General features: G+C 42.4%; 7 protein-coding genes across 7 annotated transcripts; 2 read left to right on the forward strand and 5 right to left on the reverse strand.

Moving 5' to 3' along the window:
- Positions 1–968: 968 nt before the first annotated feature.
- LOC311269468 (histone H2B 1/2-like) lies at positions 969–1,879 on the reverse strand. The gene has a single exon (XM_084373619.1). It carries the CDS (start codon positions 1,871–1,873, stop codon positions 1,502–1,504), a length of 372 nt encoding a protein of 123 aa, XP_084229745.1. The 5' UTR covers positions 1,874–1,879; the 3' UTR covers positions 969–1,501.
- Positions 1,880–3,100: 1,221 nt separating this feature from the next.
- Positions 3,101–3,531, reverse strand: LOC311269462 (histone H3.2; the record flags this gene model as incomplete). The annotated part of the gene is made up of 1 exon (XM_084373613.1): positions 3,101–3,531. The coding sequence occupies one exon, from the start codon at positions 3,529–3,531 to the stop codon at positions 3,121–3,123; it is 411 nt and encodes a 136-aa protein (XP_084229739.1). The 3' UTR covers positions 3,101–3,120.
- Positions 3,532–3,826: 295 nt separating this feature from the next.
- Positions 3,827–5,611, forward strand: LOC311269464 (histone H2A-like). The gene has a single exon (XM_084373615.1). It carries the CDS (start codon positions 3,852–3,854, stop codon positions 4,236–4,238), a length of 387 nt encoding a protein of 128 aa, XP_084229741.1. The 5' UTR covers positions 3,827–3,851; the 3' UTR covers positions 4,239–5,611.
- A 452-nt stretch (positions 5,612–6,063) lies between these two features.
- LOC311269029 (histone H1-like) lies at positions 6,064–6,693 on the reverse strand (the record flags this gene model as incomplete). The annotated part of the gene is made up of 1 exon (XM_084373010.1): positions 6,064–6,693. The coding sequence occupies one exon, from the start codon at positions 6,691–6,693 to the stop codon at positions 6,064–6,066; it is 630 nt and encodes a 209-aa protein (XP_084229136.1).
- Positions 6,694–12,899: 6,206 nt separating this feature from the next.
- LOC311269521 (histone H2B 1/2-like) lies at positions 12,900–13,449 on the forward strand. Its single transcript, XM_084373707.1, has one exon. It carries the CDS (start codon positions 12,964–12,966, stop codon positions 13,333–13,335), a length of 372 nt encoding a protein of 123 aa, XP_084229833.1. The 5' UTR covers positions 12,900–12,963; the 3' UTR covers positions 13,336–13,449.
- A 412-nt stretch (positions 13,450–13,861) lies between these two features.
- On the reverse strand, positions 13,862–14,457 carry LOC311269098 (histone H4). Its single transcript, XM_084373080.1, has one exon. It carries the CDS (start codon positions 14,440–14,442, stop codon positions 14,131–14,133), a length of 312 nt encoding a protein of 103 aa, XP_084229206.1. The 5' UTR covers positions 14,443–14,457; the 3' UTR covers positions 13,862–14,130.
- Positions 14,458–17,076: 2,619 nt separating this feature from the next.
- On the reverse strand, positions 17,077–17,463 carry LOC311269666 (histone H2B 1/2-like; the record flags this gene model as incomplete). The annotated part of the gene is made up of 1 exon (XM_084373989.1): positions 17,077–17,463. The coding sequence occupies one exon, from the start codon at positions 17,461–17,463 to the stop codon at positions 17,092–17,094; it is 372 nt and encodes a 123-aa protein (XP_084230115.1). The 3' UTR covers positions 17,077–17,091.
- Positions 17,464–22,767: the final 5,304 nt, after the last annotated feature.

Below are 22,767 nucleotides of genomic sequence, written 5' to 3' on the forward strand. Positions count from 1 at the left end.
GTATCAATATGATGCACATCACTTTATTTTATTTCCATTTTTTTTTATTTTGGTGAACATTCTCAGAGCCTGTGTGTAATATTCTCTGCCACAATGTCTACATTTCTGTATCAACAGCGTTATATTGAATACGTGTTTTCATAGTTCCGTATCACCTGTTGTAGCGGGGGGACTTTAATTAACGCTACACAAAGACGCTAAAGTGACGTAGCTTTATCGTCTCGGCAAAGCTTGGGGAGCTGTTGTGATGCTCCCTGACTGCTGGTGAAGTTAGCATCATTTATTTTGTCTCAAGCTGTATATAAACGCAACAATATCGTTGTTAACACACTGATGAGTATTTACGTTTTATTTTGTTAAATTTGACGGAGATTTTGCCCTCATTTGCATATTTAATGACCTGCTGCAGAGCGCGTGACAGCCTGACAGCAGTCCTGCAGATTCTTGTTTGAATCAATGTGTTTATGGATTAATTGTATAAAACATGTGTTGATACAGATGAATGATTATATACATCTATTATAAAAACAGACTATATGAATAGATACAATTACAAAATACTATAAATTAGCCCAATTCGTTATCCTCCACCTGTCTGTGGATAAACTGCAGCAGGTGAGGCTGGGAAAAGAAGTTGCACCATGATTTTAAAACAAACTGTTAGACAGTGAACTGTAAACTTCTCTCTTCCATGATATTCTGGTTATTTAATGCTAATGCCTGAAGGTACAAACCCTGTTTGAGTGACCAGCTACCAAAATAGGAAATATGACAAATATCTTATTTGCAGTTTTTATTACACTTCACCTGGAAGAGTTAAATGATGAGAGATGATTGATAGCTCGAACACGTTACAATAAGGCCTAAAGGAAAACAAGTCATCACAAAGAATAACAAAATGGATTAAAATAAAAATTAACCCGGCGATGAACCGTCTTCATTAAGTTTTTGAGTTGTAATATTGTGGTTGTAGTTGAAATCGTGTGAATACAAAGGTGGACAGTGATCCAATGGGAGACATTTAGGTTCTGACTGAAGATTGCAAACAGATGATATGAGCTCTTGGCTGTGGCAGGTGTACATCAACACTTCATGGTATATTATGTTGGAACTGTTCTGTGTATATTTAGATTGAATTGATGTGTTGCATTATTGAAGGGCTGCCACGAGTTTGACCGGCCACTAGATGTCACTGTAGAGTTTCAAGCTCCAAATCTTTTCTGAGACAGATGTATACATGGCCAATGAGGACATTGATTAGACAAACTGAATAGGAAGAATTCTCACATTTCGAGTATCTGGACTGTAGCTAATGTGCCCATGTTGTCATGCCTGGTACATTTCCCATTACATTCAATGATAACTGTATTTCCACTTTTATCATTTGATTGCCATCACCGTCAACATCCCGCAGTAACATGACAACAGTTGGAATGAAGCGCTTAGTAGAAGTAGTGTGTGGTCCTGAAAAGGACCTTTTGTGTTGATGGTATCAGCTGGTTTACTTAGAGCTGGTGTACTTGGTCACGGCCTTGGTGCCCTCAGACACGGCGTGCTTGGCCAGCTCCCCGGGCAGCAGCAGGCGGACGGCGGTCTGGATCTCCCTGGAGGTGATGGTGGAGCGCTTGTTGTAGTGGGCCAGACGGGAGGCCTCACCGGCGATGCGCTCGAAGATGTCGCTCACAAAGGAGTTCATGATGCCCATGGCCTTGGAGGAAATACCGGTGTCAGGGTGGACCTGCTTCAGGACCTTGTAGACGTAGATGGCATAGCTCTCCTTCCTGGTCTTTCTCCTCTTCTTGCCGCTCTTGGTGGCTTTAGAAACGGCTTTCTTGGAGCCTTTCTTCCCTGCTTTGGGCGCATCGGCAGGCATGATGTCAGTGATCAGTAAAGTCAAAGACGGATAACTTCAGCTCTGTCTGAAGACAGGATATATTTGAGCCTGATGCAAATGTCACTGCGTTGTTGCTCGTATATCATTGGCTGGCTTGTTGTAGACTAACTGAGCATGCGCTGACATGAAGCGCCAGTCCTCCTAGATCCAGATTGATCGTCGGATTTAAAAACGTTGGTAGAAAATGTAGATGAAAACACGTGTTATTAAAGTGTTCACTGCTCCAGATGCTCCGAGGTGAATCTGATAGTGTTACAGATGAACATAGTTACTGATTGTAGGTTATAGTTTAATATTATGTGATGATACAGTAACCACTATACTATAAGAGATTATTAGAGGTTTAGTGCCTCTATGATTTAAGAACATGTAAACTACAGTTGTGAACACAGTCTGTCAGCTGTTATTGCTTGTGTTTAAAAGGGGGTCGATTTCATTAACACAATTATATTAGATTGTATCATTATGAATACTGAGTATAAAATATATGCCAGAATAATTATAGTCTGAATCATATAGCTATGAGAGGAATCATAGATCCAGAACAAACAGATAAATGATGGGTAATGTGGGACAATGTGTTAAAATGTGTGCATCTAAAATCAATAGGCTATATTAATATTTGAGTAATAACAAGCAACAAATTGAAATTGAATTCTTTTTTAAATATTTGTTGAGATGATTGTTGGTTGAGATCAGCTAAAACACATTAGAACAGGCCGAAGAAAATAAATCATTGTAGAGAATTATCTGTTTGTCTTATATCTATTTGGACCATTGTTTCCTTTTTTTCCTCTTTAAGAAACCCGATTAAATAAAACAACTTTCTGACTCATTGCATTGTCATTCTGTCACCTACATGTGCCTCAGATTGAGAAAAAATATTTAAGGAGTGAGGAAACATAACAGCACATGTGGTCCTAATTTTTAGGATCATTGACAAATATCGGCATTTGAAAAAGTGAGTTGTGGTTAAAGGTGAAATTATGAAGAAATGTTCATATGTTGTGATCTCTGAAGTGAACATTACTGTAGGAGTGTTAAGACAAAACGTAGATATATTTAACGACTAAAATAATGTCTTTGATCCAACCTGAATCCTCAGCTCAGTGTATTATAGTGTAATTGTGTATATTTGTGTAACAGCTACAGAAAGAAGAAGCTCTTTAGTGAAGGAGTGTGTGGCTCTTAAAAGAGCCGTTGTGTTGTTGCGGTGTGAGGGGAGTTTAAGCTCTCTCTCCACGGATGCGGCGGGCCAGCTGGATGTCTTTGGGCATGATGGTGACCCTCTTGGCGTGGATGGCGCACAGGTTGGTGTCCTCGAACAGGCCGACCAGGTAAGCCTCGCTGGACTCCTGCAGCGCCATGACGGCGGAGCTCTGGAAGCGCAGGTCGGTCTTGAAGTCCTGAGCGATCTCCCTGACCAGGCGCTGGAAGGGCAGCTTGCGGATGAGCAGCTCGGTGGACTTCTGGTAACGACGGATCTCTCTGAGAGCCACGGTACCGGGCCTGTAACGATGGGGCTTCTTGACTCCGCCGGTGGCCGGGGCGCTCTTGCGGGCAGCCTTGGTGGCTAGCTGCTTCCTGGGAGCCTTTCCTCCGGTGGATTTACGGGCTGTCTGCTTGGTTCTTGCCATTGTTTCTTGTGTGTGTGACGGGAAGAGACGCGCTGCTCTTAAACTGTGAGACCGGCTGTGATCCGTGACGCTAAAACGGATCCTCTGGCTCGCGATTGGTTAGGGGCTCCTCGTGGGGCGCAGTGCTGCGAATCTCCGCAGCTTATTGGCGGAGAATCGTTTCAAAAAGTCCGCCAAGAATCCAGAGCGGCCGCCCTCTGCTGGAGCCTCGTTTCTGATTGGTCCATCGTGAATCCCGGCTCGCTCCCCGGATATATAGAGCAGGGCTGCTGGCAGCGATCTACAGTTTCTCTGAGTTGATCTCTAGAAAGTATCTGAACATGTCTGGACGAGGAAAGACCGGTGGAAAGGCCAGAGCAAAGGCAAAGTCCCGCTCCTCCCGTGCCGGACTCCAGTTCCCAGTGGGTCGTGTCCACAGGCTCCTGAGGAAGGGTAACTACGCCCAGCGTGTCGGAGCCGGCGCCCCCGTCTACCTGGCGGCCGTGCTGGAGTACCTGACCGCTGAGATCTTGGAGCTGGCTGGAAACGCTGCTCGCGACAACAAGAAGACCAGGATCATCCCCCGTCACTTGCAGCTGGCTGTCCGCAACGACGAGGAGCTCAACAAGCTGCTCGGCGGAGTGACCATCGCGCAGGGTGGTGTGCTGCCCAACATCCAGGCCGTCCTCCTGCCCAAGAAGACCGAGAAGGCCGCCAAGTCCAAGTAAAGACCAGAACCCGACTTCAACCCACACAACGGCTCTTTTAAGAGCCCCCCACTTCTCTCTGATAAGAAGCAACGTTCCTCATGTTACTGAGATACACTGATGTTTAACTGTATGTAGATGTAATGTGTTGCAGTCCAACATGTAGTGATTGGATCTATAAAGTAGCAGAAATCATAAGTATTACGTGTATTATACTAATATGAAGTAGAACACATCCTCTCATGAGGTTTAATGACACACAAGGTTTAACTTCACTTTATTATCATTGTAGTCATCCCTGAACATACTAGCACATAGCATCTTAGCTGCTGTGACTTAGCTTATCTGAAAACATACTATGAACTGGGACCCGGAAGTCCCAGTTTAACTAACACATGCTCACAGGCTGCAGTGACATCTTGTGGCTGACGTAAATAACTACATCTAAACTACGTCACAACCTCAGAACTGTAGAGTTATAATACTCAGATTTAGGGGTACAGTGAGTATTTTCACGATGAGCACTACTTCAACTCGAGACATACTTACATTCTGTCATGCCTTTCCACTTGTTTTGTAAGTATTTCAGATGTCATCTTTAACGTCTTAATGTAATGTTATTTGAATTGCCTTGTGTCTGAAGTGTGTAGATAAACTTACAGAGACTCTGTAGTGTCCCCAGGAGGAAGATGGTCAAACTCTTTGACTGATGTTTCCTGAATTTAATAAACCCAGCTGTGCAGAGAAACAGACATTTCCTACAATCATATCACTGTCACAGAAACAACACTATCTCTAAAATAGCTTGACACTTCTTACATTGTAAAACGAGTCTCCATGAATTCAATTACAAAGTACCATCCACATACAGTATAAGCCAAAGAAAAGGAAACAAAGTGTTCAGTTTATATTTGCAAAACAAAATGGCTGCAAATGTTGGCTGAGGTAATTAACTGAAAAGCCAACAACAAAATAAATAATTTTCATAACTTGTTCCAGCTGAGACACTAAATCCAGACAGTAGGAAGTCTTCATGGTGAACACTGTTGACAGACACAGGAACCTCCTGTTAATATCAGGTTACAGGACAAACGTTACAACATGCTCTCACTGAGCAGAGACATGTGATGTGATGCATTTGTGATGTGCACTTTAAATATATTGAAGCTGAAGGTGATTAAGAATTGAGCCCTTTGACACTTAAAACATTATGGTTATATTGTTGATCCAAGTGCTCAATAAAATAACAGACATAAATTCACAGAGATAATTTGGTAATTGTTGTAAGTGATGAATTTAATGTAATTAAAATGTAAAGTGACATTTTGACAGAATAAAGAAGCTGTTACACAGATTCTGTCTGACAGTTTTATTATTAAATAATGTCTCGTTGTTTCTTTACTCACTGAATAAAGTAAAGACCAGCAGCACATGAATAATGTTGTGATGTTCAGTCTCATCTGAACTTCACACAACTTAATGCAGCTGTTTGATTTCACTTTAAACTGGATTTAATTCACTGATATTGAACAAATTGGGTATTTTAGAGTTTATTTCCATCTGAAGTGTCGCTTCTTGTTTTAAAGCAGTTCCCTCAATGAAGTGTGTTTAGGTGTCTCAAGCACAATTTGATTTTTAAATAAACCTTCCTCTGTAAAGTGAAGTATGTTTGAAATAAGGGGTGTTATTAATCAGTAATGTGATAAAACCCATTTCCTTCATGTCTCCTCTCGTCTGAAATGTGTGTTCACTGAAGTTAATGATAACCAGGACTGAACTCTCTCAGAAGATGTGTGTGGCTCTTAAAAGAGCCTTTAGTTGGACGGTTGTTCAGACTGATTACGGCTCACTTCTTCTTGGGCGTTGTCTTCTTGGTTTTGGGCTTGGAGACTCTCTTTACAGGTGACTTCTTGACTGCAGTGGTCTTCTTAGACCCTTTCTTTGGGGCCTTCACCATCTTCAGGCTCTTTGCTACCTTCTTGGGGCTCCTGGTTACTTTCTTTGGGCTCTTGGTTGTTTTCTTGGGGCTCTTGGTTGTTTTCTTGGGGCTTCTGGTTGTTTTCTTGGCCGCTGGTTTCTTCGCCTTCTTCGGTGTTTTCTTAGCGGCTGGCTTCTTGGTTGGTGTTGCGGGTTTCTTCGCCTTCGCAGCGGCCTGTTTAGTTCCCTTCTTAGCTTTGGGCTCGGCCGCCTTCTTGCTGATCTTGAAGGACCCGGATACCCCGGTCCCCCTGGCCTGGATCAGAGTCCCCTTCAGCACCAGAGTCCTGACGGCGAGTCTAACGCGGGCGTTGTTTTTCTCCACGTCGTACCCCCTGGCGGTCAGAGCCCTCTTGATGGCCGACCCCGACACGCCCCCTCGCTCTTTGGATGCGGACACAATCGTAACAATCATGTCGCTGAGGCCGGGACCGGTTCTCGGCTTGGTCACCTGCTTCTTCTTGGCTGTTGTGGCCGGAGCTGGAGCGGCTTCTGACATTTTGGATCGATCCTACAGTTCCTACAGTGAGCGACAAATGTCTAATGGAGTTAGAGAACACAAAGCACGGAGCTGTACTTAAACACACCATGAGAACCGTGGAGACTCAACCGTGCCGCGGCTCCTGTGTACAGTCTGAACTTGGTGTCACTTGTGTTTTCTCCTCATCGATAAAAGACGTTAAACTAAGTGTAGGAGCAGAGCTGCAGGCTGGCAGCGGGGGAGCAGACAGCGGACATGTGTCTCTTCGTGTTGAAGTCACGTAGAGCTCTGAGGATCTCTGCGTTTCGTGCGGGGAGCCTCCAAACCGCACACATTCAGCGTCGTGTCCAGCGCTGCTCGGCGACTTTTCCCTCTCATTTCTCTGCTAAAACGTTTAAAAATGCTGCAGAGCTCCGTCAAAAGCTGTTTTCCAGCTGGCCCACATGTTCGTTCAGGGACTCGAGGTGAAAACAAACATCCGGTGATGATCGGTTTGTCATAAAATGAAGTTATTCTGGTGGCAGCAAACACAGACGGAAGAAACCTCAGGAAGAGCCACAGAGGAGGATCCTTGTCCCAGGAGAAGAGATCAACAACAACACGATCACAGTTTACAAACTGCACTGACACAACATCTGATACTAATTATATAAAAGTCTCAGTGAGGCTGTGAACGTCTCTGCTGCTGAGGGCGAGATTCAATATCAATAAACTGGTAATAATCATAATATTAATGAACATATTGACAATTAAATGTCAGTGTATTTAATGTAACAGTTACACTGTTATGTAAAGTGTCACAGCAGAAAGTGAAGATTTGGACTTCTGACATTTGGATTCTGAGAAACTGTTTAGATTTTTACTGATGAAGCTGATCATCATTATGATCATTATGATCATTATACAGACACAGAGTGGGATTCAGATTTTCTATCAGTGTGTGACATTTAATGCACTACTTCTACCCTACTTGGTCAAACAGTGTTACTAGTGGCAGCCATGCAAAATAATGATAGATTCAGTCAAAATAATGAACACATGTTGAGTTGATTTTAAGAGGGGCTGAAATGAAAATGTATAATTCACATTATTTTCTGAAACAAGAAATATGCTAGCATGATGTAGAGCAGATGATGATGATGATGATAATAATCATCATAAAACTTTATTTATATAGCACCTTTTAAAAACAGAGTTTACAAAGTGCTTTGATAATTAAGCAGAAAGCAGGAAACTCATGAAGACAATATTACTGAATAAGCATCAACAGTGAAGCCAACACAAGAAGTCTAGTCTTTAGTGAGTTAAAACAAGAAGGCAAAACACAAAATGTACCCAGCAAAGTGATAAAGTGAGACTTATTTGCTCTTTGAGATGTATTAAAATTAATCTGGAGTCGATGTTATGTACTAAGGCTAAGTAGAGCCTGAGGGAGGCCACTATTAGGAGGTAAAACATCTGATATCAATATATTGGCACACACATTTTTTAATTGTTTTCGTGCAACTATTCAAATGTGGTTATCAAACATTTGTGACAAAGATACGTAACACAGGCAGGATATTTTTTACAGTTAAACAATCAATTTATTGTCTGAAAGGACATTATAAGTTATACAGCATACATGCCAATATCAATATATCTGTGATAGGTTAATATCTGCCAATAACATCAGCCAGTTAATAGACTGGTCGAGTTCTATTACTAAAGTAGAAAAAAGCAGTTTATTTCCCCTTGTTACACATGTTTCTGTGTCTGTGGTTTGTGTGGTTGTGCAGCTTTATGTCTGTTTAGACGACAGAGATGAAAATCAAATACTGTGGTGACACATTCAGATCGTAGATGCTCAAAGTCCAGAAACTGAACTTCACATTAGATATTGATTTGTTACATAAAGATGTTTTGGAGCCAACGTGAGCAGATAAATCTGTTTTTTTTTTTACTTTACTTTGAAACACAGAAAATGAAGCAATGATAATATAAATTCACATGGTCATTGCTTTTAATAATCAAATTATGTTTACAATAGTAATGCTCAAATCTAGGTTATTATCTATGTTTACTACTGTATCAATCTATACACTGTATACAAATTCCCAATGTCACTATCAGTACGATGTTGTTATACATTCTGTCCACTAGAGAGCATTCACACATTACTAATGCATTTTAAACTGATTACTTTCTTGCTGAGTAATAAGCTTTAAAGCTGGTTAGCCCTGTGAGGAGGGAGGCTGCACTTTATGATATTATTTATACAGCAGGGCTGCCTGAAGTGGATCTATGAGCCAGATCTCCACAGATCAGCCACCAATGAGTGTTTGTGGTGACTGTCCTTTCGTTAATGTATTTCTTGTTTTTGTTGTGAAGCCAACAACCTGTTAACGATAGCGACACATTATTAAGTCTGAAAGAGTAACTTGTGTTGTGGGTCAGCAGCAGTAGTTAAGGCGATGTCATGTCAACTAGTAATGACAATATGAGTGATTTTATATTTGTGTATGATGAACAGTGACTAAGATAAAGGATGTAGCCATGGAAGATGCCAATATTAAATAACTATGATCAATGTTATAACAGTGAATAAGATGATTACAGTGTTTTGGAAGTTGATCGGTGAAACCTTCAGATGTGCTGCTTTGTTTATTTATAAACAGGATTTCTGTGAATCCTTCTTTTATTTCTTTAAGTGACTGAACAAGCTTTAACATTCAGTAAATCTTTTTACATGTTTGCAGTCAAACAAGGAGCCACTTATTTAATCTTCAGTCAAGTCATTATACAAAATGGGACAATAATTACACGACTAACATCCATTATGAGTTAAAGCAAAAAGCAACAGCTGGAATGGAGCTCTTAGCAGAAGTAGTGTGACCCTGAAGAACTGAAAACCAAAACAGAAAAAATGTCCGTCATGCACAAGATGTGTACAGAGTAGACAAGAGAAACTTAGTATTTACAGTAAAGCTGACAGACAAGTAGAATATTAAATACAAGTGACATGAGCAGAAGGTAGACATTTGCAAAATTAAATTCTTCAGCAGGTTTCACTGTTCTGGAAAACAAAACATCTGAGACTTTAGAAGTTGTGATCGTGTTGATCTCATGGTAACAAGGTGACAGTTTGAGGAAACGACTCTTCAAAGTTTGGTTGTGTAGAGAGAGAGAGAGAATAAAGTGCTCATGTGTATTTAGTGCAGGCGTGTGTGTATGTGTGTCATAAGTGATCTATTCATATTCATGTGTCCGTGTGAGTGTTTTGTGGTCTGTGTTGTGTGTTTTGTGTTGAGTTACTCGGCCATAGAAGAGGGGGGATCAGGGGGGGCTTCAGCTGGAGGATGAATGACAGGGGGGTGTTGACAGTTTGTTTGGCTTCTTGGATGGTTCTCTGGAGGGCAGGGTTGTTTGTTGCTGTACTTAAATATCTTAGGGCTATTGTTTGGTGTCTCTGTCCGATGGTCTGGATGCCGGTTATTCTGTGAATGTAGCGGTTGCTGATATAGTTTGGGAGACGGTGGGCCAGTTTTAGTGCTTATTTTGTATGACTTGGAGGCGTTGTATCTGGTTGCTGGTGAGGGTGATCCAGGCGGGGACGGAGTATTCAAACAGGGGTCGGATGTAGGCTAGATAGACTTTGGTTATTGTTGAGGGTGATGCGCCGTGCTTTCCGCAGAGGGCTTTGAGGTGGTTCAGTCTGTTGTTTCCTTTTTGTTCCAGTTTTGTGATGAATTTGGTCCAGGTCATGTTGCTTTGAAAGGAGAGTTGCTTCGTTGCTGATGCTGATTTGTTGGTTGAATAATGAGAGGTTGGTGTTGTTGAGCTGTAGGTGTTGAGTTTTGGTGAAGATTACACATTGGATTTTGACGGGGTTGAGTTTGATACGCCACATGCTTGGCCAGGTTTCTATTTCTGTTATGCAATTGTTGAGTTGAGCTGCAGGCCGCGCCCATCTCTGCCTGAGTGCATCAGGTGTGGGCGTGTCTCCAAGCCTGAAGCCAGCTGATTTAGGGCACCAGGTGAAGACAATCTGGAAATCAGGGGGTTTGAGAGGCATTCACTCACAGGACAGTGAGGTGTGAACAGTGTGTTAGAGAGTCTGGATTGGGGAAAAGGAGACTGCTGGACTAAAAGCTTGGTTCAAAGAAGGAGCCGGTGAGCAGTTCCACATTTTTTCAGTTGTGTGTCTGTGCTGCTTGCATTGGGGTTGTGGGCTGTGAGCAAATTATGTGATCGAAATGGTTAAAATGTTATATATTTAATATCATGTGGGTTGAGGAGTTAAAAGCTGACAAAGTTGTAAGGTTAAAATCATCATTCAATTTTAAATATATTTAATTCATTTTTGGGTTTTAAGTATGGGTATTTTCCACTTATTTTCAAGTTTGGTTTCTAGTGCCTTTTTTAAAAACTAAGTAGTTGATTTGGGTTATGGTGATTGATTATGGATTCTTGGGTTACAGTTTTCTTGACCTTCTATTTTGTATGTGTTTAAGGTTTTTCCACCTGTTTTGGCCGTGGCAACTTTCAAATGAAAGAAAAGTAAGAAAGCTGAATCTTGGTCATTGAGTGAATTCCAGTCACATCTTCTGAAGCAAGCTGCCTTTTCAAGCGGGGGAAGCTGCAGTTAAAACCTCACAAGAGTGAGGGCCACTTGACAGCAGTGTTGGAGTTTATTCGCTGCTAGTTGTGGATATTTTGAGCTGGACCAGTAGCAGAGCTCATCGGCAAACTGTGAAACTTTGGCTATGGTGGCTGGGGGGTAGTAGATGTCTGAGGTATAGATGAGAAATAGAAGTGGACTGAGAACTGCGCCTTGTGGTACTCCTGCTTGGGGGGTGAATGGTGTCGAGATGGCTGAGTTGACTTTGACCTTGATGTGGCGGTTGTTGTTGAGGAAGCTGGAGATGATGGATTGGGTGGATTTGGGGAGTTTGAGATTGGTGTCCAGTAATCTGTATATGAGACCGTTATGCCATACTTTGTCAAATGCTTTTTCAACATCGAAGAATATTGCTAGGGTGATTTGTTTTTTATTGAAGTTTCTGTAGATGTCTTCGGATAAACGGAGGATGTTGTCTGTTGTTGCTCTGCCTTTTCTGAAACCTGCTTGGTGGATACCGATGAGACCTATTGATTCGATGTGATTACTTATTCGGGAGGTGATGATTTTTTTTCAAAAAGTTTTCCGATGTGGCTGAGGAGGCTAATGGGGCGGTAGCTGATGACGTTGTGGGGGTCTTTTCCGGGTTTGTGGATCATAGTGACGAGTGCAGTCTTCCAGGGTCGGGGAGGGGGGTATGTGGGTCCTGTCCTTCAAGTAAGATTTGTTCCATGGTGGTAAGAGTGGATTTCATCTGGGTGATGGTGCTGCTGAGGGGGGTGGACTGAGTGCATTTGCCAAGTTCAGAATACAGGTGGTTGATTTGAGCAAAGATGTTTTTGATGATGAGATGGTCTATATTCTCTGTGGTGGGGGGGATTGGTGGCTCAGTAGGGGTGGGGGGATTAGGGCTGGCTGTTGCAGTGGGTCTGGATGATTTGCGTCTTCTGGGTTCTTCCTGGTCTTTGGATTGGGGTCAGATTTCCTTTGTGTCTTGTCATGTGCTCCAAAAGCTGAGGTCCATATTCCTTTCCTCTCCAGTGTGGTTAAGGGTTTGGAAGTGGCCATTGTTGTGAGTGTGAGTGTGAGTGTGAGTGTGTGTGAGTGTGTGTGTGTGTGTGTGTGTGTGTGTGTATGAAGTGAAACACAATGAAAGTGAAGTGTGAATTTCAAGTGCTTAGTGACACCAGTGGGATTTTAAAAGGAGAGAGAGAGCGCGCCTTGGTCATCACTACCTCTACCTTGGTTGGTATAGGTCCGTGGATGAGAGCAGTCAGGCTCTGCTGGCGATGGCTCAGGGAGGAATGCTGTGCTGCGTCTGTCGTCGGAGGTATCTGGCTCTGAAAGACTCTCCGTCTGATGAACTGTCGAGTTTTTAGAATGAACTGAATGTAGAAATCTTATATGTACTAATTAATATTGTTAACAAACTGGTATTCCTGTCTGAGCTTATTGAATCCTAACAATGATTTTCACACAGTATCACAGTCTGATATTTCAAACAGCGGTTGAGTCAAAGCTGAGGAGTTGAGGAGGGTTTCATGTCCGTGCATGCGCAGTGTGGAGCACAACAATCAGCCAATCCCGTGAGAGCGAGGGCACAGCTGTGTTTGCATCAGACACGGAAATATAAAGTGGTCCGATCGCAGATTAGGTACTCGTTATCTGTTACACAGAACGAACTCATCATGCCTGATGCACCAAAAGCTGCGAAGAAAGGCTCCAAGAAGGCCGTCTCCAAGGCCGTGACCAAGTCCGGCAAGAAGAGGCGCAGGCCCAGGAAGGAGAGCTATGCCATCTACGTCTACAAGGTCCTGAAGCAGGTCCACCCCGACACCGGTATCTCCTCCAAGGCTATGGGCATCATGAACTCCTTCGTGAGCGACATCTTCGAGCGCATTGCCGGTGAGGCCTCCCGTCTGGCCCACTACAACAAGCGCTCCACCATCACCTCCAGGGAGATCCAGACCGCCGTCCGCCTGCTGCTGCCCGGGGAGCTGGCCAAGCACGCCGTGTCTGAGGGCACCAAGGCCGTGACGAAGTACACCAGCTCCAAGTAAACCCGCTGATACCATCAACACAAAGGTCCTTTTCAGGACCACCCACTACTTCTACCAAGTGCTCATTCCTATGTCTGTAACGCTAGAGGTGTCTATCATACCCAGGTCCTAGAATGGATTTCACTTCGGCTATTTCTAATGTTTATCTGTCACAATTCAACATAATACGAAGCTGTATTGTGAATTCATTCTGGAACAAAGTAGAGACTGACCCAGTTGACAGAACAGAATAAGAATAAATTAATCAAATTCTTGTTTAATAATTCACTGAACATCTTATTCATTTTGCAAGACCAAACGTAGCCAATACTCCCACAATGGAAATGGATATTTTTCTATTTACTCTTTTGTTGGGGGTGCCGTTATTGTTCCAGAATTAAAATGGGATATAGTAGGTGCATATCATGTGCAATAAATGTGTTGCATAATCTTTTAGGGACCAAAGAAGATAAGTGAAACTCTAAAAAAACACCCTTAACAAATGTAACACTGATTTCAGGAATGTATTTGGTGTCTTTATCAGCAATATGCTTGTACAGCAGTAGGCTACAAGTAGTATCTAGTAACGTCTTTACATTCTCTGCAGAACAAGTTGAATGAAGGTAAAGGAGGGTTATTAACTTCTTCACTTTACAGATGCTTATTATTTAGGTAGCCTACCACATATTATACGTATCAGTCACATGATCTACAACAGGAACACTTCAATGATTATAAAAGAAGGAATAGTCTTCAGAGTGGGTGGGTGGCTCTTAAAAGAGCCGTTTGGTTTCAGAATCAGCGGGTCAGGATGGTTTAACCTCCGAAGCCGTACAGGGTGCGGCCCTGCCTCTTCAGAGCGTACACCACGTCCATGGCGGTGACGGTCTTCCTCTTGGCGTGCTCGGTGTAGGTGACGGCGTCACGGATCACGTTCTCCAGGAACACCTTGAGCACACCGCGGGTCTCCTCGTAGATCAGACCGGAGATACGCTTCACTCCGCCGCGGCGAGCCAGACGGCGGATGGCGGGCTTGGTGATGCCCTGGATGTTGTCACGGAGGACTTTGCGGTGACGCTTGGCGCCTCCTTTACCGAGTCCTTTGCCTCCCTTTCCTCTTCCGCTCATGTTGTCAGATTAGTCTTCAACAAAGTCGACTGTGCCTCAGACCTGCAGACACTGTGTATTTAAAGCCTTTCTGCGGACGTGTTTGAAGACATGGTGTAGTTTCGCTGGGCGGGGTCATACCCGGAGCTCCTTCCGACAGTGTTTCAGCTGCAGGAAGTCCACTTAAAATGTTGTGTTTATTAATAAGTCTTAACAACAGTTGTCCACCATGTCTCTCATGTAGGAACCATCATAAAAATCATACTTTTTAATTCTGGTCCACCACATTTTACAATTGTAGATTAAACGAACTGTTACCAGTACTGTTAACTGAAGATACCAGCAGTGATAAAGACGTCTGACAAACTTCTCAGATCATTTCACTTAAATTAAATGTTGAGATCCAAAGACAGTAAACGATCGAAGGTTTTGCCAAAGCAAAAACAAGGAAACAAACAAATAATAATGTACCAGAACTTTAAGATTTCTACTGTCCTTTAATAATATCAGGACATTTCAGATTTATCTGGTGGAAGAATCCGACGCGGTTCAACAGGTACTTTTACTTGGGATACCTCAGGTATTTTTGCTAATATTTAGCTTTGGTATGTTAGCTTAAGTAGGATTGTGGATGCAGCGCTTGCGTTTAATGGACTTGTCTTACGTTAAAGGGTAACGTTTAAGTCTAGTTTTACACATGTGTATGTGTATGTGTGCACTACTTCATAGGCAGTGGCGGATTTAAGAAATTTGGGGCCCAAGGCAAAGGCAGGCATGGGGCCCTCTGAAATGAGAAGACAACACACAAAACAACAGGTCAATTATACAGATACATACATTTTAACAGAATACACATGTATTATTTGTTTTACCTGTTGTCCCTCTCTTCCTGTCCCTTTTTCACGTTGTCTCTCTCCCTCATTCTGAAAACAAACACACAAAACACAGTATCAGGCTCTGACCCAGTGGTGAAGTGTAAGTATATTTACTCAAGTGCTGACATAGACATTTTAGGATTTCATGCAACTTCAATTTTGTCTGCTCCGCTGTATCTCAGAGGCAAATACTGCACTTTCTACTCCACTACTGTACATCATTTACGTTGCTGGTTACATATTTCAAAAACTTCCTGCCCAGTGAAAACCATGTACCCTCAAAATGATGATTTAATGCTAATATTTGTGATAAACTGAAAGAGTCTTCCTTTGTGGGGCGACTTCTTCAGCCAAAACTCTTTAAAAAATTGTCTTGGGCCAGCTGGAAAATACATCATGACAAGACTTCAGTGAAGTTAGTTTTAAGTTGGATATTCGACATTCGCAGCCACGCCAACATTTCAAGTGCACCCGCATTGCAGACTTTACAGTAAACACATGGAGAAGACGGCTACAGCGTGTACCGACTTCCTGTTTTTAAAATAAAAATGTGGGATATTTAAAGCAGAGATACTGTGTTTAAAGCTATTGAGAAGCTATTGAGCTAAGATGCTAATATTTACATATAGCCTAAAAATTAATAAAAAATTATGAACAGATGTAAAATGTAAAAACAAGAGGTGTATCTCATGCAGCCAGTGTAGTTACTGCTGCTGCTGCTGCTGCTGCTGCTGCTGCCACTGCAACTGCCACTGCTGCTGCCGCAGCAGCCGCAGCCACAGTGAAGACAGTAGTTACTTTCTGTAACTTGGCGATCAGCTTTCTGTTTTCCTCCTTCTTTCTCCTCTTGTCAGCTCGGCTGGGGTAGCTTCTTTTCATCTGTCTCTTTTCTTTACTTTTCTCTTCTATACTCTCCTCTTCTTCTCTCGCCACTTTGCGTCGTTTGTTTTCGTTTTGCTGCTGTCTTCCTGGATCCGTTCTGCACAGGCGCAGTAAGATAGACGGATCCAATGTAGTGGAGACTGAAGGGGGGGCCCGACATACGCATAATACGATTAGCATTCTGCTGGCATTTTAGCGAGAGGATTTTATGTGAGAAATAATGTGCGCAAATAAGTAATAACTGTATTAACCATAAGTGTATGAGGACTTTTATGGGGCCCTAGGCAACCGCCTAGTTTTGCCTAATGGTACGTCCGCCCCTGTTCACAGGTAGTATAATGCCATGTGGCTCTGAGAAGGGCCAAAACATGTTCTCCCCGTCGGGGAATCGAACCCCGGTCTTCCGCGTGACAGGCGGAGATACTGTCCACTATACTAACGAGGAAGGGATGGAAAGTGTGGTGCCCACATTGGCGGGATCAGTGGGCTGTGTTTGAGGTTTGTATGTTTACATCTCTGTGACATGAATGGAGTTCCGGGTTTTAGGACTCATTACTACTCCTCCACTCAATTACATATTCTGTACCGGGTATATAATTACGAATACATTTGGGGAAGATTAGAAACTTCAGGCACTCATGCATGGAGCAGGAACAAGAATGTTTGAATAAGGTTAAACAGCCCTTATTTGAAACATGGTGGCCATGACCACTTCTCCCAGGATATAGACATGCACTAGATGTGTACGGAGTAGACAAAGTCACTGTTCTGGAAAACAAATCATTGAAAGACTTTTGAAGTTGTGATCGTGTTGATCTCATGGTAACACGGTGACAGTTTGAGGAAACCACTCTTCAAAGTTTGGTTGTGGGTGGTCCTGAAAAGGACCTTTGTGTTGGTGGTATCAGCTGGTTTACTTGGAGCTGGTGTACTTGGTCACGGCCTTGGTGCCCTCAGACACGGCGTGCTTGGCCAGCTCCCCGGGCAGCAGCAGGCGGACGGCGGTCTGGATCTCCCTGGAGGTGATGGTGGAGCGCTTGTTGTAGTGGGCCAGACGGGAGGCCTCACCGGCGATGCGCTCGAAGATGTCGCTCACAAAGGAGTTCATGATGCCCATGGCCTTGGAGGAGATACCGGTGTCAGGGTGGACCTGCTTCAGGACCTTGTAGACGTAGATGGCATAGCTCTCCTTCCTGGGCCTCCTCCTCTTCTTGCCGGACTTGCTCACGGCCTTAGAGACGGCCTTCTTGGAGCCTTTCTTCCCAATCTTCGGTGGTTCAGGCATTTTCGATACAGTCGCGTTTAACTGGAACGTGAAGATGAAGACGCTGCTGAACACTTTATATATTTTAGTGCGGTGCAAATGTCAGTGTGCTGTTGCTCACACATGATTGGCTGAGAGGCTGAGCCTGCGTATAACTGAGTGACAGTTGTTGCCATCCCGCCTTTTTGTAACCGTCCTGACCTGCCCATCCCTGTGTTCTACTTCCTTTTGACGTTTCACTTGTTTTTTCTGGCTACAGTCCAAATAAATACAAGATAATCCAGTTTAAAACTATACAGGCCTTTGAGTCTGTCCTCCCGTGTACGAGTAAATGACTGGACCGGGTTCTGACAGTTCTGATACTACTGCAGTGGAGACGTTTTGTTCTCATGCTCCCTGCAACAACGCTCCTGCAAACAGTAATGATAACATGAATCATCTGTAATGTAGACAGGTGTTACAGGTGTTTACAGGGGAACAGCCTGACTTTCCGAAACACCTCCATTGCGAAACACCTCCATTGCGACACACCCCACTCCGACACACCACTGTTCCGAATCCGACTTTCAACTTCCAATTACTTCCCAATATGGTTGGGGTCGGGGGTTAGGGTCGGGGTGCCACAATAGCCTTTTCAGAATAGCGGGGTCTTTAGAAAAAATGGGAAACCACGCCATTACGATGAATGGAAGTCTATTTTCGGAACAGCGGGGTTTCGGAAAAGCTGGGTGTAACCGTGTTACAGGTGGGTGACAGGTTGCTAATCCAAAGGGCCGCCATTCCGAACGTTCACTTTCATGTTTCGGAATGCCGAACCCGAACCTGAAACCCTAACCCTAACCAGAACCCGGTCGGAATGGCGGACCATCGGAATGGCGGTCGCCCCCCTTACAAGGTGTTACAGGTGTTACAGTAATGTGCAGCGTGCCTCAGATTCTCAAAGGAAACAGGAAAAGACAGAAAAGCAGGATAAGATAAAAATGAATGAGTCCTTTTCAACTCTAACACTGTTGTTACACTGTGAGTGTCTCTGTGGCTCTGATGCAGACTGAATATGGTCGTTTACGGACATCTAGTGGTTGAGATCCATAACTGCAGGTAGTTCATCAATATTCAGCAGGACTCAGAGCTGTTTAATCTTTCAACGTGCATACAGTTAATTTAAATCAACAAAATGGTATTAACTGAAATCTCATTACAATCTCATTATTATTATCATTATTATTATTATTATTATTATTTTGCTGAACCGGAAGCTGACATACGATCTGTATCATGGTGTAGTCCCATGTGGTGTGGGCCAGATATTTGCATGGCACAGATATAAAGATGCACTCAGTGTTAATGAAGTTTTAGCTTGAAGTTATTCACTCTGTCATTTCTTTAGTATCTTTATTCTCATGGAGGACAGAAAACTCTTCCGGAGCCAAAAACATTTTCTCCCCGTCGGGGAATCGAACCCCGGTCTTCCGCGTGACAGGCGGAGATACTGTCCACTATACTAACGAGGAAGGGATAGAAGATTGAACGACCACATTGCTGATATTAGTGTGCCGATGTTCGGGGTTCATTTATCTGACACTAGGGATGATTAAAGGGACAATCTGTAGTTTTGGAGGAGATATTCAAACTCAGAATCTTAATATTTGCTATGATTTTAATGAGGTAACAACACAAACTGTTTTTTTCTATAAGTGAATAAACAAACTGTTCTTAGAGGAAAATAAGGTCCCAGAACACTGTTTGAAGCTAGAAAGGCGGCAGGGTCCGCCACATATAAACAAAGTAAAACAGTATAAATTGTGTTGTCCTTTAAGGTCAGTTTGTTTATTCAGTCATGAAACAAAGAGAGTTTGATTATTTAGTTGTTCTTAAAATGTCTTCCACAAAACTACAGAGTGCTCCTTTAACTATCGGATCAGTTTCAATTAATGGGCATATTTTTGCCAATCTGCCAGTCACAGTCCCTCCCTGGGTAATAAACAATAAACTTTTCCGAACATCATTATTTTCTCGTTCACTTGAATGGATGAAGCAAAATGACTGATGTATCCATTAATGAATACATGAACAAATACACTAGTGTAACAGAAAGCTGGCTGGGTTTAACAGAGCTGTTGCAAATAAAATAATTATATCTTAAATAAAATATTCAAATGCATAAATAAAAGGGACATAAATGTATGAAAACTGACATTTACTTATTCATGTGTCTATCCAGATTTCATACATATAAATAGACAACAGAAATAAATAAACATAAAGTAAACATGTGTTGGATAGAAATATAAACTTAAGACATTTTTAAAATGTGCATTTTATATTTCTGTAAATTAATTAAATTTTTTTACATGTATTTATTATGTTTTTACTTGTAGATGTATTCATTTACAGTAAAATAAGTAATTATTCAATAATGAATTGATTTGAGCATTTAAAAAAATAAATATTTAAAAGGAAGTAATCCTTTGGCATCAACCAGCAGGGGGCGTCCTCCTCTTTGTTCATTAAGAAGACATGATCATGGATCATTTAAAATTTCTAAATTAAAACATAATAAAAAATCCCCCAAAATAAAAACTCCATTACACTTGTTAATAGTTTTACTTCTTACTGAAGACAAAAACTGAATAATTGTCCATCTAACATGTTTTTAATCAAATAACGACACAGAGGCTTTTTGTTGTCAGTCCTTTATTGACCAAGTTTTAAAGATTTAAAGATTTTAAACATGTATTTTCTTCATCCCAGCATCCAGACTGATGTGTTTCACTCTAGACCGTCACAACCTCCTGCTCACAGAGATAAAATGGCCGACGTGACACCTGGAACATAAAGTCATTAACGGGAGAACTTGTTGATGGTTCTGACATCTTTTATAAAACACGATGAGGAAGCTTCGAAACACAACATTAATCATTAATAATAATTCATCCAACAACAGAAGCTTGACTTGAACATTTACAGCACTGGGTTTTGGAAAGTGAATATGATGCATGCAGGGTTAAAAATAGACCGTTATGAAACCGGAGAAGAAGTTTTATAGCCAGTGTGAGTGTGAAGTGTAATAATCAGGCAGTGGGATGTTAAATCAAACATTTTGGCTTGTGATTCCTGAAAATAAATCTACTTGTGACCCTTAATTCAACCAGAGTGATTTTTGTTGAGGCCTGAAGAAGAAACGCGTCACCAGAAAACACGACTGACGAGTCTGCAGCCGAGCTAACGGCCCCGTGAGGCTGCACTTTGGCACAACGGTGCTTTGAGCTGAACGATGACGTCAAGTCCACGATGCTAACATGCTCACTATGACAATTATAACATGCTGGAAATGAGCAAGTAGCAGGATTACCTTTATAAATTAGCATGGCAGCATGCTAACATTTGCTAACTAGCACTAAACAGAAAGTACATTTGTGGGCTGATGGGAATGTCGATAGTTTTGCACGTATTCGGTCATAAATCAACACATTTTATCTGATGATGGTGTCAGATGAACAGTAAACGGGATCATGAGCGTCTGAGCAAAATCTCAGGTTGTTTCAGATGTTTTGCCCAAAACCATAAATCAATCAATTTCATGTCAAGTTAGCGTTCGACGGAAAGTCAAAATTGTCTTGGCTTCATCCTCTGGGAACCATGAATATCTGAACAAAGCTTCCAGCTCGTCCTCATCAGAAAAACATCCACATAGGTCGACTCTGAACGCAGCTTATTACGACCCATATTTACATTTCTGGCCGGGTGACGACCTCTAGTGGCTGCAGTTATTATCACAGCAAGAAAGGAGGAAGTCATGCAGAGTAGTATGAAGAGCGCCAAGTCTGTAAAGAGAGGGACGTTTTTATCCCCTTTGAACTGGGTCATGAATCACAAGATGTTTGTCAGTTTGTTGTGTTAAAGTCAAACCTCGTGTAGTTTTGTGTTAAAGCGCTCGGTGAACTACATCGTCTCATCAGCACCAGAACCAACACCAACATGGAGCCAACTGGGCTCAGAAAAGCTCGTAAAAAAGATGAACATCACAATAAATCTGCTCGTATTGACAACTGCAGTTCTGTGAAAGGAGAGCTGGTTCTGGTTCAGTTCTGTGAGCTGCTGATGTACAGGAGCAGCTCTACAGTGTTTCAGTCAGGAGACGTTGGCTGTCGTCTTTATAATGACGCATGTGTGATTCATGACACGATTCAAACTGGATTAAAACGATTACTGTCTCTCGCTCTTCACTACTTAACATATTTTCTCCGAAATATGGTGGTCGACCAGCAGAGACGTGACTTCAGCTCTCTCTGGGACAGGTGGTCGGGTCACTGCAGCCAAACCGCTGGCATCACGATAAACAACCAAGTTAATAATGTGGACATCTTTCACCTTGGAACAAGCGAGCTGTTTATTTGGCAATTACACTTTTAGCTCTTCATGTTTATGAAAGTTGTCTGAAGGAAACTGACGTCATCTGCTGAGAATTAATTCCCTTAAAAAAAAACAGAAGGCAGTCGTTTGTTTCGAGGACACACGAGAGGATTTCTTCTTTGCATTTTTGTTCTCACATTAAGTGAAAAGAATCCAGTTACACAGGAAACAAAGTAAAGGAACAATAAATACAATCAACCACATAAAAACCACAGTAAACAGCTTAACAAACAATCCTCTTAAGACTCCCAGAGGACGAAGGCAAAGCAGAGGAGAAAAGTGCATCTGAGAGGTTTCACACAAACGCTGCAGGCAGAAATTAAACGAGCAGGAGTCGGGACGAGAGTGCGACTGCATAGAGAGAACGTGTTCTCCTAGTTTTCTTCTGAAATGCAATGACATCAATTATTCAAGTGTTTGCCTCCTGAATAAAACAATAAAGTCCTGGTAAAAAAACAGGGAACTGAGATGATTAGAAAAAAACAGCATTGGAGCCATTTTGAGATTGATTTTGAGACTCCTGACCGCCACCTGCTGTCCCGTTAATGTCCCCCGTCACCTTCACGGATCTCAAACATGGCGGCTTCATCACTGTACAGCCAGTGGCTCAGCCGTACTTTGAGCTAAATGCTAACATCAGCATGCTAACATTCTTACAATGATCACAGGATCCTTTCATAGGGCCCGTGTCCACAAAGTGTTTTATTTGGGCACATGCCCGGCCAGCAGATGGAGGCGCAACTCTGCAATTAGCACGCTACAGAAAAACACCAAAATGTGACCGTCTGGAACCGTTTCGATGCAAAAAACACAACAAAAGTTTAGCGTTTTATGCAAAAACCATTGTTGTGCAAACAGCCGCTCAGAGCGACTGATTCAACGTTTCATTCATTCAAGATGAAAATCTAGGTT

The sequence above is a fragment of the Pagrus pagrus genome (assembly GCF_965226575.1).
Source record: "Pagrus pagrus genome assembly, chromosome: 14".
Taxonomy (NCBI): Eukaryota; Metazoa; Chordata; class Actinopteri; order Spariformes; family Sparidae; genus Pagrus; species Pagrus pagrus.